Here is an 18,809-nt window from a genome sequence, read left to right as displayed (position 1 = left end):
CCTAGATTTGTTAAAAACCAGCCTCAGGGGGAAGGAGGCATGATTGCACCCACAGCTTCAGGCTTGATTGCAGGTCAGGGAGCAGCTCACCAGTGCAGAGAGGTCGAAGCTGGCCCTATCTACTTGTTTCCCTGTGGTTTGTATTCTTTGTAGGACTCCTAACTTTAGCCTCTGTTGCTGCCCAAGTAATATGAGTGGTTATATCTGATGTGAGGGTTGATCTTATTGCCATCTATAGGAGAAGGACTTGGTGGAGCACGTGCTGTGTCCCCTCCAGGCACAAGATACCCTCGACACTGACATGTGCCTTCATCTCTTCTTCCAGGTACAACCCAGAGTGTGCCCTCTCCCAGGTGCAGCCGCTGGAGCCCTGGGGCAACACCGTTTATGGCTATGCCACGTAAGTGCACTTTGTCATCCCCACACCGTGATACAGGACCAAGTGCTGGCACAACCACGTTTTCTCACATCCTCTCATATGTGGTGGCTTTGGAAGCTGGAGAGGGCTTCTCTCATGTTTCCTCTGGTTCTCCCACTCCATCTCTAGTGTGTGCTGTTCAGGCAGTTCTTTCGTTCCTCCTGACATCTCTAGTGGCAGCCTGTGCACAGGTTATGCATGAAGGTGGCATCAGCTCCTGCCATCTGTCCTTCCAGGCCTGAGCCTGATTCCAAGGTGCATGTGCTGTGAGCAGGTCAGCTTGAAGCCTCCTGAGATGATGAGGGTTGTTTACAGCCCCAGTGCCAGTTCTGATGGCTTTTCAACTGCTGTGACCTGCCTAGGCTGGCAAAAGAGGCTGAGGCCTCCTCCCCCATCACCCTCCATTGCTTTTTCTCATCCCTTGTCCTTCCCACCCTCTCCTGAGCCAAAACCAAGCACATAGCTTGAGGAGCTAACTTGGATTCAGACAACAGAGTTTGGATGGAGTTGGCAAGCCCTGACTTAGCCCAGGGCTTTCTGCCCATTGCAGAAATGTGAGGACAAGTCCTTACTCTTGCAGGAGTGAAGATGCAGAAGCCTATGAGTTGCAGGATGGGGCGTTCAGCTCTGGGATCTTCATGAAATATCTGAAGAAGCATATTTTGAAAGAGAAGAAGGTTACACACATGCTGGAGGATGTGTTAGAAGGTAAGGGACGAGCTAGAAACCACTTGCTTCAGTAGCAGGGGTGAGAAGAAATAGCAGCAGAAAGCGAGTGGCTCCACAGCACTCCATCCCAGCCAGCCAGCCCTCCCTAAAAACCAAATCACAGGCCATACTCCGTGTGAGCTGTCAGTAACCTGGCAGAAGTAGAGATGCTCATATAGGGTCTGAAAGGCGGGGAGGTGAGTAAGGAACCTGGAGTGACCCTTGCACCTCTGAACTCTCTCCTGCAGACATCGGCCGGGATCCCTTGGTCACTGGGAAGCAGGTGATGGAGATCAAACACACTCTGAAGGACGCCCGGTCCCTGACGGACCCAGTCTGTCCCTCGGGAGCAGCTGCTGAGCGCTGGGGACACGGCCACGGTAAGCTGTGCAGGGTGTGGGGAGGAGAAGGCTGGGTGTCCCCGTGCCTCTCAGGGACACCAGTCTGTAGGAGGTGTTGGGGGGACCCTCTGAGGAACTGATGCCTCTTGGCTTTCCCTTCCAGAGCTGCTGAGCAGAACCATGACCTTCCCCTGCGGGGCACAGGCAGCCCTCCGCTTCCACCGGCTCTTCTCCAATGTGATGTATGTGTGTGCCAAGCTGCAGCCCCCCCCGGCCCACATCGCTGATGCCCGCCTCCTGCTCTGCCGGCCCACCGTGAGTCCTCTGGCTGGCCCCCTTCCCCGGAATTCTCGCCGGGCTCCTTTCCCCAGGGTAGAGTTAGGAGGGTGGTTAGGGTGAGCCCAAGGGGTCCTGAGGGCTGGGAAAGGCTAAACCCATGTGGAAAAGGATCCCCTCCTCTGCTACCTCTGATGCAAATTATCCTTCTGCAAGCACCTCTTTGAGGGCTCCTTCCATGCATCAGGGCCCCACAGACTGCCTGCCTTGCTCCTAATGCATCACAAAAAGGATTTGATGCCACTTTTGATGCCTTTAACCAGTAACGCCTCAGACCAATTTCTGTCTGGCCTGATTAAATTATTGCATTTAATCTGACTGAGGTGAAGACCCTTTCTGGTTTCCAAGTTTGGAAGCAGATCTGTCTTTCAGAACCATGCCTTCTTAGCCCTCTGTGCTAATGTATCTTAATGTGACAGTATATTTCTTCCCTGTTGAGCTGTACCACCTTCCTTGCACCCTTTCTCACGCCTTTCCTAACAGATCACATGCCCAGCGTGGTCTTTTCTGTTGGTCTCCATGCCACCTCTAAGGATTTAATTTGCTGCTTCTTTTTGCTAACCATCTTCCTCACTTTCTGTAGTCCTTTTGCTGAAGCGTAGCATGACTGGTGGATTTTTCAGCCCCTGTTGCTCGTGGAGGGATGCTGCCCCTAAGTACACTGTGGTCACTGATGCAGCGCCGTGCGTCCAGTGGGAGGTTGGAGCCTGGTCCTGCCCATTATCAAGCTGGAGCATCGTTTCCCCTCGTGAGCTCCCTAACCACGCATGAAAATTGTCTGTATGTGTTTGTGTGCATCCACCCCACATCAGTGACTTTGGGGAAAGAGGAACCCAGCTGCTTGCTCCTGTGTCTGGAGCTGTCTCAGGAGGGATTGGGCACACCAGAAAGGGGGACTGATGTAGCCAGGAGAGTAGAATCCCATCGGTATGGTACTGGACGGCAGTGCTGGCTCACACTGACCTCCAGCGGTGCCTGCGGAGGTGGCAGCACGTCCATCCATCACAGGGCGTCTGCCCCCGTCAGACAGCCCCAGGGAGGCCACCAGGGAGGAGTGCACGACCCCCGTGCAGGGGGCGCCTGGCTCCTCTCAGGATCTGGGCAAGCTGGCTGTATCCTCACTGTGCCGACCCTCCTCGAGGATGCTGCAGGAAGCGGGGGGACTGTCTGAGCCCCACTTGCACTGCTGAGATGCAGGAGCTGAAGGCCAACAAAACCAGGCTGGATGTGAGGTGCATGTTGTAAGCCCTGGCAAATGAACCCAGGGAGCCGTTTGCTTGAGGAAATAGTTTTCCCACCATTTGCCACATTCTCTTTTATCCAGGTGACTTAGGCAGAGAGCCTAAGTAGGGCTTGCCAGAGACAATTATGGGATTTTCTAGCATTGATCCATTTCTTTAGTTGTCCAGTGGTAGTATTCCCCTCCCATGTCTTGCCTGGCTTGCTTTTTCATTTGACAAGCACTGTCTTCAGAGAGAGAGGCTGCTCTAGGACATATGTAGAAAACAGTGATGCTGAGAGCTCAGAAATTCACATCTTTTTTGTTCTGTACTGTTTCCTTCTACTTTTTACTGTTTACTGCTTACTTTTAAAACCTTTTATGTTGGATCTCCTTGTTTTCTGGAGCTGTTTGACCTAATGGTCTCTCCACTCACATTTTCCCAAATTTATTTAGACTGTCTGAAACTCTGGGCCAGCCAAAACTCTGACCTTGCCAGTTTCTGAGCATCATCTTCATTAAAAAATGCATTCCACCATGGGGAAATGTTTAAAAATAATTATGAATTGGCTAAAAAAAATAATTTAGAAAATCCTTTTCTCCGTTTCCTGACTCCTACACAGCCAGCAATGATAAAGGAGACTAATGGAAGGAAATACTTGCCTGCATACATTGTAATTAGATTGTGGAAGTCATTGGCACAGGAGATTATTGAGGCTGGGAATTTAGCAGAGTGCAGATACTTGTGGATAACGAGTTGCTGTCAGCCAAGGGGATTTGAATCTCATGTGTCAGGGCTTTAACTGATCCCTCAAGATTAGGTAGCTCCTGCCCAGGTGAATGTCTTGCGGATCACTAGGCTGGAGAGCTGTGTTCCTGTCGGGCATGGCCCTTGAGGGATGAGAGGTCCAGGAGAACTGGTGGATTTTCAAGGATCCTGATGAACAGGGAGTCAAGCAAAGGCAGAGGGAGGCCTGCATGGATGTGCCAGGGGCTCCTAACTGAGCTTGCATATGAAAAGGAGGCATGTGAAAGGTGGAACCAAGGGCGGGTGATTTAGGAGGACTGTAGAGATGTGGTTCAAGCATGTAGGCATGGGGTTAGGAAAGCCAAAGCCCATCTGGAACTGAATCTTGTGGCAACAAGAAGGGCTTCTACAAGTATATCAGCAGCAAAGGGAAAGCAAGAGGAAATATGGGCCCACTGCTAAATGTGACAGGATCCCTGGTGACACAGGGCATGGGGAGGGCTGAGGTACCTGATGCCTTCTTCACCTTACTGGTCAGACCAGCCTTCAGGACTCCCAGACCTCTGAGGCCAGGAGGAGGGTCTGGGTCAAGAAAGACTTACACAGTGGAGCAGGACCAGGCCAGGGAGCACTTAAACAAACCGGACATTCACAAATCCATGGGACCTGACGGGGTGCACCCATGAGTGCTGAGGGGGCTGGCAATGAGATTTGAGGCCACCACATGGTAGTCTTCCTGGGGCCTGGAAGAAAGCCAGGGTCACTCCTGCCTTCCAGAAGGGCAAGAGCGAAGATCTGGGGAGCTACAGGCTGGTCAGCCTCACCTTGATCCCTGGTAAAGTAATGGAGCCAGTAATCCCTGAAGCCATTTCCAAACACAGCGAGGCCAAGAAGGTGGCTGAGAGCAGTCAGCATAGATTACATGGGGGAAGATGACATAGATTACTAAGGGTAAGCTGTGCCTGATCGCCTGAGAGCCTTCTGCACTGAAATGACTAGCTCGGTGAGAGAAGTGCAAGGAGAGCAGTGGATATTGTTTTTCTTGATTTAGCAAGGCTTTTGACACCCTCTCCTGTAACATCCTCACAGACAAGCTGATGAGATATCAGACTAGATAAGTAGATGGTGAAGTGGGTTGAAAATTGACTCAGCTGCCAAGCTCCAAAGGTTGTGATCAGTGGCATGAAGTCCAGCTAGAGGCCACTGAAGGGGAGCCCCGGGCATCAGTACTGGGACCGGTACTGGTTTGCATCTTCATTTATGATCTGGATGACGGGTAAGAGCAAACCCTCAGCAAGTTTGCTGCTCACACAAAACTGGGAGGTGTAGCTGATGCAACAGAGGGTTGTGCAGACACCCAGAGGGACATGGGCAGGCTGCAGAAATGGGCCAACACGAATATTATGAAGCTCAACAAGGGAAAGTGCAAAGTCCTTCATCTGAGAAGGAATAACCTCATGTACAGGCAAGAAATCAACCTGTCAGAAAAGGCCCTCGGGGTGCTGGCAGTGACTGAGCTGACCAGGAGCCAGCAATGTGCCTGCACAGTAAGGACGGTGAAAGGGGTCCTGGGCTGCATTAGGAGGAGTCTTGTCAGCAAGTTGAGGGAGATGACCTATTTATCCCCTCTGCTCAGTACTGGTGAGACCACAGCTGAAGAGTTCTGTCCAGTTTCCTCAGTACAAGAGGGATACAGACATACTAGAGAGAGTCCAGTGAAGGGCCACAAAGATGACGAAGCAGCTGAAGCATATCTCCTGTGAGGAGAGGCTGGGAGAGCTGGAACTCTTCAGCCTGGGGAAGAGAAGTCTTAGGAGGATCTCATCAATGCATATAAATACCTGAAGGGAAGGTGCAAAGAGGATGGAGCCAGACTTCTTCAGTGGTGCCCAGTGCCAGGACCAGAGGCAATGGGAACAAACTGAAACACAGAAAATTCCATTTAAAACTAAGAAAAAACTTTCCTGCTCTGAGAGTGATTGAATATGTTGTTTCTTTTGGAAAACCAGGGCTGCAGGATTGTTTTTTATTTTCACTAATGACCTCAGTGATGTGCCATAGCATGTGCTTATTAAATACACAGATGCCGTAACACTGGGCGTCTCTGCAAGGTGCTAAAAGGCAGGGTTAGATTTTAGAAGGATTTGGATAAACTGGAGATGCAATCTGAGGCCAAGGCTGTTATTCAGCAGATGCAAGTTCCTGCATGTGTGCAGGAATAAGCAGTAGCATAAGCACGGGGTGGGAAGTGAGTAGGGGACCAGTTCTGGTCAAAGTCTGCAACAGCTCATGCAACAAAAGTGGGGCAGGAAACTGTGCCACAGGATTGTAAATAAGAGATCCAAGATTTGTGTGGGATCCTCTCTGGATTTTATTGCTGTTGCTGAGGCTGCAGTACTTGGTCCGGTTTTGGGACCATGCTTCATGGAAAAAAAGTGTACCAACTAAAGTGCACCCAAAGCAATAAAAGGAATGAGCAAGAGAATTGTGAGTTAGGCAAGAAAAGCAAAAAGTTGTGGATAGGAGACCTTCAGATACATAAACAGTTGTTTCCAGTGTGGAAGGAAGACAGTGTTTGAGTTGTAGTAAGGAAGATCCAGAGTGGACATGACATTTTCATGGTAAAAAGAGTGAATATCTGGGAGGGGTTTTGCCTAAGGGCATTGCAGAATCACCATCCATGTGGGTGATTACGGGACATGTTCACATGTCCTGTAGAACATGTGAACATGCATCTGTCAGGCATGAGGTGTGTCACCAAGCCTGTTTGGGTCACACAATGCCTTTGGTCCATTCTCCTGTATGGTCTGTATTCTGGTGGTGAGGGTCCTGGCCTCGGGAATAGGATGCAGGCTGAACCTCATCTGCAGAAGCAGGTCGGCAGCACATGGCTGGCTGTCGAATCCAGAATCATTTAATGTTGCAAAGTCCTTCATCTGAGAAGGAATAACCCCATGTACAGGCACAGCTGGGGGTCAACAGGGAGGAAATCAACCTGGCAGAAAAGGCCCTCGGGGCCCTGACAGCAACTAAGCTGACCAGGAGCCAGCAATGTGCCTGCACAGTAAAGAAGGTGATTTTTTATCAGTTAATTTCTTGGGCTGCTGGAAGATCCTCCCTGTGTCAATGCTGAAGGGACTTTGGGCATTTCCCTACAGTGCTGAGCATTTGCTCCTTCGCTTGGGAAAGGCCCAGGTCTGTGCCAGAGAGAAACTCTTTTGGTTGTTCAATGTTTGGGACTGGCTTCATCCCACTCAGGGAGACTGTGTGGTTCACCCCTTCCAGACTTCCTCATGATACTTGGCTTTTCATAACCTGTGGTTTAACTTGGGATGGTGCTAATTAATTTGTGCTAGTCACATCTGTTAATTAACACTGGGTGTTTCTTAGGCTGAAGAAAAGGGCAGCCCAACCTCAAGGAACTCAAAATTGCAGAGCAATAAACAGACGTTTGGGAGAAGACTCCAGTGCGTTAGCACAGATGTGAGCATCCCCACCCTGCTAGCATAAACCCAGCTGTGATGTTGATCAGTGAAAATTCACAGTGTCTGCAAAGGCTGCTAACACAGTTGCAAAAGTAGGCACATAGAGGTCACACAACCCAGAACACATCTGTGCCTGCAAGGAGACAAAGGGGAATGGGGCCCAACCCCAGCTGGGGCAGGCTGGTGGATCCCTGGAGGAGCCACTCATGGACAGGCTGCAGGAGTGGGGATGCACCAGGGGGAGGCAGGACTGCAGAAGTCAAAAGACATGTGAGGAAGCAGCAATGAGATAGCTATGGAGAATGTTGTGGAGGAGAGTGCTCTGGCATCATCAGGGAGGGGACTGCTGGTGGGGTCACTATCAGGAGGACTTCTGGCTGTGGACTAGTTTCCCCCTAGTGAGTAGTCCATCAGGTTTCAAAAATATTTTTGACGCTTTCGTAAGCGTCCATAAAGGCAACTGAAAGCACAGACACCACTTTTGAATTGGAAAGTCACTGATTTTCCCATGGCAGGAGCCTGGGCAGAGCTGGTGGCATGCACATCCCGTCCCTCCCTAAGCATGTGTTGGAGGATGGAGGTGGCTGGATGCCGCAGGGCCACTCTGCTCCTTTTTGCAGTCCTCCTGCCCAAGGCCAGTGTTAGTGGCATCCAGGCTGATCTCTGTGCCTTTCCATTTGGTCTCCGGGTTTAGTTTAACCCAGCTGCTGGGCTCAGCAGAGCAATGATGGCATCGGGGTAGCTGGGAGCAGGTACCTGATGCAGTGAGGCAGGGAGGGAGAGGGCAGGAGAGGACAGTGTTCATTTGCAGAAGGTGCTCTGCATTGCAGCCTGTCGCCTGTTTCAGGTGCAGTTCAGGCTGGTGGAAGGAACCATGATGAGGCTCCCTGAGCTGCTCCATCCCCATGTGAGCTGTGTCCTCCCTTTGCTGGCACACACATCTCCCCTTCTGCCAGCTCCATTCACTGCCCTGGTCTTCCCTAAGCTCTCTCCAGTTTGTCTTACCAGGAATCAGTTGCCAAGTGCAGAGATGGGATTTGGCTTTGCTTTGCACAGAGATCAATGGTGTTTCTTCAGCCTGCCTTCAGTGGACTTACTGGATCAGCAATGGTGTTTACTCCTGTTCCGCCAGCCTTGTAAGCAGGGGTGACCCTGATGCCTGCAGATCCCAGCCAGCATTTGGGATCCAACATTTTAGCTCTACTGCCAATATTCTCCTGGCCAGAAACAAATTGCTTTGGCTGCTTGCAGGCAGCAGTTCAGGGGAGGTCTGTAAAGGCTAGCAAGAGCTCCCAGGGCTTCTCTAACCTGTGCCTCCCTGCAATGTCCTAACAGCCTCTTTCATCACATGTCCAGTGCAACTTCTCCCGCCAACAGCGAGAAAGTTTTGCAGGGACTGAACTCTGCTCGTGCACCACTGGCTCCATCTGTGGCTGCAGCAAGCCTGCCCAGGCTGCTCAGTGCCCATGGCCAAAGCCAGGCCAGGACATCCTAACACTGGCCAAGCCAGGCCAGCAGGATCACACCGTGGCAGTTGCCAAGGCAGCTGGCAGAGGGAAGTGCCTTCTCCTAGGCTGTGGGCTGTCACCCATCCAAGAGGGCTCAAATCCAAAGTGAGATGCTGTTTCTTAAGGCCCTTAATCCCTTGTCCCTTCCTGTGCTATTAGTGGCTCCAAGAGACGATTTTTACTGAAGAGGATCTCATAGAAAGGGGGCTGTTTTTGTTAAGTTTGAATAATTCAGCAAGAGTTGACAGTTCTGTAGATGGTGGGGGGCTAACTCAGCACCCGGCACAACTCAGAGCTTCCTCTAGCTATGCCCTTGGACGACTTACTCCCTCCTTGATGCACCACGTATACTACAGGTGGTTGTAATACTGGCTGTTGCTGCTATCTGCTTTGCTGGAAGTCCCATTAGACCACAGCGTTCCCAGTAGATGTGCTCAGGGGATGTTTAGCTACGTCTTCCCATTGTTATGCACAAGGCAAGTGTGTAAAATCGCTATTTCTGCTGCATGCACTCTGTAGTACTTCCATTAAGGGATGCAGCATTTTCACCAGCCAGTCTGTCGAGGGCACAGGCCAGCCCTGGGCACTGCTGTGTGCAGAGAAGCAGCATGTTTGATGGGTAGTTGTGCCTCCATGCCCAGGCTGATGCTGAGATTTCTTGCATTTCCTCTTGTTTTCCTGACGCAGGAGATGGGTGATGTGGCCACCCTGAAAGAGAGCTGCCTGGACCAAGTGGAGTCTCTGCTCGCCTCTGTGTACAAGCAGGAAAAGCTGGACTGCGTCTTCCAGCTCTGCGGGCTACAGAAAATTCAGGTAGAGAGCTGCCATGTGCAAATCTCCTCAGTTCTCCTGCACCTCGTGTAACTGGTACTCCCCATTCCCTCTGGCCTGAGCTGGATGTGCCCCTCTGACTGTGTGTCTTGTGACTCCATGTGGACAATGCCTGTGTCAGTGTAACATCCAGATTGGTGTTAGAGGAGCTTGTTGATCTTCAAGGCACAAAAGCCATCCTCTTTCTCGGCTTGCTCTGTTTTTCTGTGCTGCCCAGCCAGGGAGGCTGTTCTTTGCCTGTATCAGCCATGGGGAGATCGGACTAGCCCAAACATTTCAGATGAAGGATGTCTCACTAGGCTGTGTGCTTGCCTGAGAGATGGGCTCATGGGCTGGCCAGGATCTCGAGCAGCGGGAAGGTTTACCCCCTGCCATCAGGGTGACGCTATCAAGTCTGATCCAAGCTATGCCTCATTGACACACTTCAGAAGACCCTCGAGCTATTTAAAGATCACGAGAGAGTCAGATTTGCTAGTCCCCTGCCTTGTCTCTACCAGCAGATTATCTCTCCCCAAATAGCAGTGTGCACCTTGTTTGTCATTTGATTTTTTTTTCCCCCCCTCTAACACCCAGCCAGTGGATCTTGCCAGCTGCTTATCTGCTTTGCTCCATGCAGGCTCACACTGAATGTTGCTCTCGAGCTGCTCCCTAGATCTGCCTACCATGAGCTCCATTTGCTGAGTGCGTGACGTGCCTCAGCATATGGCAGCTCTTTCAGTCCTTGATTGTTCCTGGAGCTCTTTTCTGAACCCTTCCCAAGTGTTCAGCATTGCTTTTGAGTGCAGACGTGAGACCCGGACCCTGCATTGCCTGCCAAAATCTTCTTGCTCCATTATACATCTCCCTGCTTTGTACAGCCAGGCATCTCAGGCACAGCCCCATGCTAGGGTTTTGGGCACGTTCAGGGATTTGGCTGCCACAAATGTGGTTATTTTCTGATTCCTTCACCATCTTTTATAGAAATCTAAAGTAGTGCTAGGCTGTGAATGGATCCCTGTGGAGCTCTGCTGTTTAAAACTGTTAGCTTTTACCCTGCAGTATGTGTTTTATTGAGGTGGTTCATATCCCTTCCCTTGCATGCTTTCCTCCTGCGTGTGCAGCACCCCTGCGCCGTGGCCAGGGTGGAGGTCATGCTGTTCCTCGGGTGGGTGCAGTCCCTCTCTCCTCTCCTCTCCTCCAGCTCCCCTGTGCCAGTACCCCGGGGGGTGATGCTTGCAGTGACAGTGCCCTGACGGGGCTGATGAGATCTCACATGAGGTGGCCTGATTTCAGGAGAAGTCCTGGAATCCAGAAACCATGGCTGAGGCCCACCAATGTCATGAGCGAATGTAACAGCTCGTTTTCTCTGGCAGTAGCATTGCTCCATCACGCCACAGCATGGGGCTGTGAGCCTGCATAACAGCCACCCAAGTCTGTCGTTTTTGTTGACAGCAACAACAGCAAAATAGCTGCTTCAAGCCGTGATCTCCCATACACTTTGTGTCCTTTTCTCTCCCCTTCCAGACAGACGTGGTCCTGCAGTTGGATTTGCATTACACCCAGCTGAGCACAAAGCAGAGGACTTGTGAAAGCCTGCAAACAACCCTCCAGAAATCTCTGCTGGGGCAGTTTTTCAGCCAGAGGAATTACTCCCAGCCAGACTACCAGAGAACTCCTGCCTGTGCAGTCAGCATGTGCCTCCGGGATGCATCGACACTGAGCACTGGCCCAAAGGGGCAAGTGTCTCTGAGGACAGGCTCTGGCCGCAGCTTGCCCAGGAGCAACCTCTCCAACTCCAGCAGCGAGCCAGAGGAGAATGACGAGAGCGACCTGAGTGAGCTCTGCTCAGCACTGCTCCGGGCTGGCCCAGGGCAGGACCACCCCTGACCCCAGCCTTGGGAACTGCTATTTTTAATAGAGGCAACAGTTATTCGAGTGCTAAATGCATCAGAATCCATCAGCTGCTTTCCAGCCTCAGCGATCGCCCTGTCCAAATGAGGCCAAGTCTGCCTTTTTGGAAAGTCTTCTCCCATCTGCACCCTGTGGCGTGTGGGGCCTGGAGCCCACTGGAAGTAACCCCTGTCCCCCGGGAGCAGTAGGGATCAGCAAGGAGTTGTCATCGTGTCCGTGTCTGGCGGAGGACCCGGCCACCTGACACGTCACAACATTGCCAGACAAAACCCAACACCACTTAAAGGCACCAGCTGATGTTTTCTGCTTTGCCTAAAAGCAAACGTTACAGTATTAAACGTGATGAGAAACCCCTCAACACTACCGACCCGTGCTACAGCAGCGACACGGCCTCAAAACCCAGCTACAGCTGCTGACTCCTCACACTTGTGCAGAGGACACAAAGCTTGACCCAGGGCACCAGGTGAAACTGCTTCCCTTGTATAAGCTCTCCCCAGGGTTGCAGTGTGGTTTCCTTTCCTTGACAGTCCTGCCTGTGTCAAAGCAGGTTTTAAGTTATGCATTTATGTATTTCTAAAGAATGTATTTATACTTGAGGCAAGACAATTGCTTGCCAGGAGAAGGAAGGTCAGATGTTCTGTCAAGTGTGTGTTTACAATGGAGGCTGGTTTTCCATCAGTAGTAGCCAGAGGGCAGGTATACTTACACATGCCCCTTCTAGCATGGTATGCAGGGCATTAGAGGCTGCTAACTCCTGTGTGGTCCTGAGTTCCTCTCAGATACAGAATTTTCTACATGTGAGAGACAGAAAAGACCAGGATGGAGGAGGAAGAACCTCAGAAAAGTTATCAGTGCAATATTTTTTTTCTAAGTGCCTGTCTGTGCATTCACTGCAGGCATCCTCCAGCACCACCTGTCATGGAGAACCAGCTGCCCAGAGAGCCACAGGTGAGCAGGGCCCAAAGGACAACCTGTGTGGGCACCATCCCGCTTCTCTGATATCTGTTTGATAAAGGTTTCAGCATAGCTCCAGGTCATTGCTTAGCAAGAGCCTGGGAGGGTGATCAAATGGTTCCAACAGGGACCAGTGACTCCAGTGAAGTGTGGGATCTCCATCCTTGGAGGACAGTTCACCCTGGCCTGGAGAAGGTGCTGAGGAACTGATCCAAGCAGTCAGGGCACTGGACCAGAGACCACCAGAAGTCCCTTCTGGCTGTTGTGGTCATGTGAAAGAAAGAACTTGGAGATCAAAGACTTCTTGAGAACTCAAGGATGACAGAGTGGGGAGTGTCCAAACTCTTGTCTTCTGTCTTGGTCTAAAAGAGGGGTGGAAAGAGCACTTCCTAAGTTTTGGTTCCCCTTCAGCAGTGAAGATACTTGCATCTCTGTCTGTGATGTCTGTTGCAGCATGGAAAAATATGAAATATTCCTTCCAGATAAACCATCCTACAAGTGCTGGAATCCTGTCCAAAGAGAACAGAGGAGGCTTTTATTCTCTTCAGAGCGACTAGAGCCAAGGGAGAGAGGCCCCATCTGGCTGAAGTCTAGAAAGTGTCCTAGGAAAAAAATGTAAAGCTCAAAAAGAAAATAATTTGCAGGATGCAGTTTAAATAAGATGGACTGATAGAGAAGCTAAACCAGAAAATAGTAAACTAATTGAAGGGAGAACCAAAGATAATTCAACACCAGCAGAAACTTGAGACAAGTCAGTGGGAATGGCTGCGCAGGCATTTGGGAGAAGCTGAGAGTCTCTTACCTCTATGAGGATTATACACACCCTCCTATACTCTTGGGGTAAAATGTGTTTCTGGCTCACATAGTCATGGCAAATGTCATCTCATGTGAATGTTACTCTCATTCAAAGCGAGGCTGTTTATTTTTTCTGAATAAAACACTATTGGTGTTTTTGAATGCGTAAAGCTTCATGTGGCTCTGAGTTAACTGTCTTCATTTTTCCCTCTAATTGCCAGGGTGCAACTTAATATTGACCTGCTGGCTTTTTATCCTTTGAACTCTAGCTTCTAGGCTCCTACATGTGAGGATTGTTTCTTTTTTTAGGTAAGTGCATATTGAAGCTTGGATTTAAAAGGTGGATCAAATGACACTAGATAGGATGAAATCATGTCAGGTGAAATGTGTAGATAAAATAATGTCAGGATTCATTGTGAATTATCCATCTCCTTTGTAAAGTGTGGCTCTTGGGTGGCTGGGTCAGGCTTAGGAGGCCTCCTGTCACAGTGCTTGTCCCCGTCAGGAGCATTTCCACTCCTTCAAGGAGACCCTGCAGCCCAGTGCAGGGCTACCACCATGTTTCCATGCACCTCAGTCAACGGTGTAAGTGAGCACACAAGCACTTGCAAAGCTGAATTGCAGAGGTGGAGATTGCATCCGGGGCCTCTGGCCAGGACAGCTTCCTGCCCTGCCACCAGCCTGGTTCATTGTAGGGGGGGGTGAAGCTATATCTGCCTTCATCCCCATACTCTACACATGAAATCCAAACTTCCCCGTGGTGGAACAGTGTTTTATGTTTAGCGTTTAATTTGTTTAGTGCCAGCAGATTTTCCCTGGAATGTGTTTTGATCTCTCAGCACGGAGAACAGAAGTCTCATCCAAGATGACTGTGGTCCTCAATCTTCCTGACCTGCAGCCAGAGCCCTCAGGCTCCACAAGTTCCCTGTGGCCAGCCTGAGGGTAGGCAGGAAGGAGTAACCCAGCTCTGAGCAATGCACCAGCGTTTCATACTCTGCTCGCAGTGTGCCCATGGCCGAGTAGTCCCAACAGCCCACTGAACACTTAATTTCTCTCTTCATTGCTGCTCCTTCCTTCCACCCTGGCTCCTGGACAACGCTGCTTTTCCCCCACCTCTGTGTGACCTGACTTCACCTCTTGCTGCCACATCTCTCTGGCTTGCCCTCTGCCCCAGCACTGACCCCACAGCAAGCAGCCATTCTTCTTTCCACCTCCCTTTCTCACCCGACAATGTGTATCCCACCCATCTTGCTATGTCATTTCATGTTCCCATTGATTTTGAGTAGATATCCATGCCTTTTCATACATTTTCTGAAGTAGCAAGTGGTATCTCCAAACTTGCAAACATGGAAGTTTGATGCTATCCCACTGCATTTCTTTGCAGGGTCATAGCCTGGACAGATATTATGGCTGGGCATACAGGTGGACTCCCCTGTGTCTAGTCTTCATACTATTTCTAGTAAGAAAATCAGTCCATTACTTAGTTTGATTCTCCCAGAGGGACTACAAGAGCCATTAAAGTCTGGGGTTCCATCATTAGATGCACAACTGCAAGCAAAGTCGGACCAAGAAATCAGCTCTAACTTTCATTCATTCCCTCTCTGCCTCTGTACCTTCACTTACACCAGAGCTGTTGCCCTCTTCCCATTGCTTGGGCCAGTCTGTGCCCAGAGGCTACAAACAGCTTAAAAGCGTTTGTTTGTGTAGGTAATATAGATGCTTTCCCTTTGCCCAAGTCTGCTATGGGGTTTTTTTTGAGAAGCAGCGAGTGAACTGAAGCCTTAAAACATTCATTAATCTCTGATGAAAATAGCAACACCTAAATATTTGATAATTTTTTTTTAGATAGATGCCCTTTTATTTCCTCTCTGCTAATGTATACGTGTTGAAGGGAAGGACTTCGGTCAACAGCCTCGTGTGCTCTTCTGCTACAGAGTTCATCTGGGATGCAGTTCTCAGCTCATGTGCTGATGTTTGGCAGTTTCTGTCAAAACAAGGCAAGTGTGCCCAAAGAGTGAGAAAACAAGGCAGTGAAAATCAGGGAAATGCCATTTCTGTCTGTTTAGTTACTGGAAAATCACTGGCCCAGCATGCAATTGAGAAGCATGTTATATGTGTGCTGTCATACATACCTGAGCCTGGCACCCTTCTGTCTGCAGCAGGTTCCTTAAGGTTTGTTCTCAGTTGGCTTTTCTGTGACCAAAGCAAGGAAAGGATAGATTTGTCCCAGATCAGCCACTCTCCGGCCTCAACCAAAGAAAGAGGTAAGTATAAGGCAGGTCTTTATGCACCTGGAAAACTGGTCACGCAAGTAAATCAGCAAGTTAGGGGTAGGAAGGCAGAGAGGCAATGGGTTCATGTCTCAGGCCAGGCAGGGACACAGCTATGGAGGCAGATGACACCAAAGCATGTCCTCATGCCAAGAGGATCCTCCTGGTACTGTTGGGTAGCCGAGGCATCTGCACATCACTGTGGGTGTTTTGGACACCACCAGGGCATTCCTGCTGTGTGCTGTTCTCTTGTATCCAAGAAGCAGCATGGAGGCAAGGCAGAACACGGGATGTTTCTTGGTTCATACGGCCTCTCACCGGGCACTGAGCCATCCCCACTGCCTCTGGGCAACAGGCTTGACAAAGGTGCTGGTACAGAAGAGAAAGACTGGGGCTTACTGCTGGGTACCTGAGAACATTTCCATCCTCTGTAGTGCAAAGGCATGTTTTCTTCCTTACCTAGCTAGAGTGACAGAGAGTGACAGAAATGCCTCCACCAACTCCTGGGCCATCTCTTACCACAGTTGTATTAGCGGGTACAGAAACAACAAACTCATCCCAGCCACATTAGCCAACCCTGGGGCTCTACAGCTTATCTGGTAAAACCAGTGATATTCAGGTGGTTGGTGACATGCTTGTAGCTGGACTAGCCCAGCTGACCAAGATGATTTGCAAGCTGTGCTGTAGCTTGGATAGGTTGCAGAAAAATGGGTGGCATGTATGCTGTCAGCATGAAGTGAAGGTAATAAGCGTACCTTAGGGAGTGGTAAGGGTTGTGCAGATAAGACAGCTAGATGCTGGGTGGTTTTACTGAAGTGGCCTTAACAGAGCAGAAGATGCCTCCTCCATGCAAAGCAGCAGCTTGTCATTTGCTTTCTCAGGGTTACGCTGCCTATTGTGGAGCTCTCTTGGCTGCTGGAGCCGAAGGGGCATCCCAGAGGTGTCTCCTATCCTTGGGCAAACTCAGGGAAAGCCCTTGGTGTGGTCACGAGATGTCTGCAGTGCAGCAGTGTGGCAACACACCTGGGACACTGGCTGAAGCGCAATTTCATTGAAGGAGTTGTTTCTGGGGAAAAATGTCAATATGGGGGCATGTTGAGCCATTTCACTTACCAGCTCACTTATCTTTTTCCAGATTTTTGGAACAAATCCTTCTCCCTCACACAAGAGTGAATTTGAATTTACTCTTTAGAAACTTGTAGCTTCTCTTTATTTTACACTTGATAGATATTTTCCACACTAACTACTACAGAACCTGCCGGATCATTCCCTACTTCTCCTTACAGGGCAGAGCTAGTGGTGCTGTCCACAAGATACGCTCACTTGATGCCTCCCACAGTAGATGCTCTTTGCTGTTGCTTACAGCTGTCAAAGTGATGAGCTGAAATTTTCTGTGTTGTGGGCCAATCTCATGCTGGTTTCTGGCCTTTCCGACCATGGGAGCATTTGAAACTTTGCAACCTTGAGAATTTTCTTTCTTTTATCCCAGTACATCGGGGTCTGAAGAGCCTCCTGATGCACAGGCAATCTATTTGGCCTGGGCCCGGGAAGCTCCTTACGGGCAGGATGTGTGCAGTACAGTAGAACATACAGAGGGACATACAGGGAAACTGCAAGACTCAACAATGCAGTTTTGGTCCTCTTTCCCTAGTTTTTGGAAGTAGGTTCTCATACAGGTAGAGAGATCTTGAAGGCATTCGGTGGCCATTCCTTCTCAGGGAAGGAAGGAGTTTCCCAAAGGGCAGGTTATCATGTTCTTTAGCAGTTATGATACCCTTCTTGTAAACAAGGATTAAATAGGATGATCTCTTGAACTGACCTAATAGAGGAATTGCTTTTTCTCTAAAATGCACTCGTTAGGCCATTAGCTGAGGATCCCTTCTGAAATACCAGTTAGTGGAAGTCTACTTCCTATAACGGGACCATAGACAAGACAGTAATTGAAGATGCCAGACTCAGGACTAGCAAGGACGTCTTGAATCATTAAATCCAGGTGGTGCTATCAAAGGCAGTGTGTCACAGATGGCCTTTATCCGTCATGCTTTTCACATGGAGACACCCACGGCAGTGCTCTCCTCTCTCCTAATGCTGGCAATCGTCCTGCTTTGAACAGGAGGTTGGACTAGGTCCCTTCCAACCAACGCTTCTGTGATTCTGCTACCAGAATATATACTCAAAAGAGTATACATGTTCTGAGTGATTCTGAACAGCAAGCAAAATGGGAGATGCAAGATTCTGTTTCAGTGAAATATCCCTGCTACCTGCCCAAAAAGCAAATGAGGACATTGGTTCAGCTCAGCTGGTTCCAAAACTCTTAAAAACAAAAACTTATGGCAGGTCTAGAAAATAAGGGAAAGGTGGTAAAACAGTTCATTTGAAAATATAAGATGGTTCAGATTTCAGTTCTTCTGGGTCTCCCCAATAAGCAGATTGCCCAGTGATGAAACCAGGATAGTTTGAAACAAAAGGCATGAGTGAAGCCACCCACTGTGAAGACAATAAACCCAAGATTACTCAAATTAAAAAGGAGATAAACACTGCTGACCTACCTGCATTCAGGGAAGCTACCCATCTGCAGAGAGCTGGGAAGTCTCTTTGGAAAGCAAAGACAGAAGCAGGTTTGGTGTCATGGTGAAGCCTGCAGACTAGGACTTTATTAATGGTGAGAAATTATTGATAGCACAGCCTCTTTGTACGGTCCCAGAGTTCTCTATCAAAGATTATTCCAATGACTGTTTTGCCATTGTTACTAATTGCTTAAAATTAGGTCCATGACATCATGTGGCAGTGAAGAGAAAAGCATATCACCAAACAAATGAGAATCCTTGAAGTGCTCGAAGTTGCTGCTTATCTTCACGGTTTGGATAACCTTTTGCATAATAATCAACAATTTTAAATCTCTTGGCCATATCACCTCCTCAAAGAGATGGAAGACACTCTTTGAAATTACAGACCAGACTTCATACACACAAGAACTGATGTGGTGTCACACAGTAACAAAGAGCTAATGTCTCTTTGATAAAGCTGTCTTCACTAAGTTGGATTTTCTTGCCATGGTGTCAGGAATAGTTGGTGAGACAGACATGTTATTAAGTGGTAAAAATAAACAGATGGAAGAGACAAGTGAGAGATTTCAGCTATGACTTTCAAGAATGTTTCAGCAAAGAATAACCTCCTAATTTCCATTCCCTACCAGAGATTAAAAATGTGAGATGCTTCCCCAAGTGTTGCATGGCCACATATCCCGTACACCAGTGAGGCACCCGCTGTAATGCTGGACCACGAGTCCCTTGGGCGAACAGCTTG

The 18,809-nt window shown here is 49.4% G+C and overlaps 1 protein-coding gene across 12 annotated transcripts in view; it reads left to right on the top strand.

Annotated features, from left to right (window-relative positions):
* The window catches only part of LOC141965384 (mucosa-associated lymphoid tissue lymphoma translocation protein 1-like), a 30,305-nt gene extending 16,902 nt beyond the window's left edge, over positions 1-13,403 (top strand). For 7 of the 12 annotated variants that reach the window (XM_074916901.1, XM_074916900.1, XM_074916897.1 and 4 more), the window contains 6 exons: positions 326-400; positions 999-1,126; positions 1,375-1,506; positions 1,631-1,782; positions 9,451-9,576; positions 11,098-13,403. In XM_074916901.1, the coding sequence (XP_074773002.1) occupies positions 326-400; positions 999-1,126; positions 1,375-1,506; positions 1,631-1,782; positions 9,451-9,576; positions 11,098-11,460 (976 nt within the window). In that variant the 3' untranslated portion in view covers positions 11,461-13,403. Of the gene's footprint in view, positions 1-325; positions 401-998; positions 1,127-1,374; positions 1,507-1,630; positions 1,783-2,386; positions 2,584-9,450; positions 9,577-11,097 lie in introns of those variants that run through there. The other 5 variants (XR_012634458.1, XR_012634459.1, XM_074916902.1 and 2 more) reach the window with 5 other exon arrangements.
* Positions 13,404-18,809: the final 5,406 nt, after the last annotated feature.

The sequence above is a fragment of the Athene noctua genome, chromosome 13 (genome assembly GCF_965140245.1).
Source record: "Athene noctua chromosome 13, bAthNoc1.hap1.1, whole genome shotgun sequence".
In the NCBI taxonomy this organism is placed as follows: Eukaryota; Metazoa; Chordata; class Aves; order Strigiformes; family Strigidae; genus Athene; species Athene noctua.
Note: the sequence above shows the minus strand (reverse complement) of the source record. Positions and strands in the feature narration are given on the sequence as shown.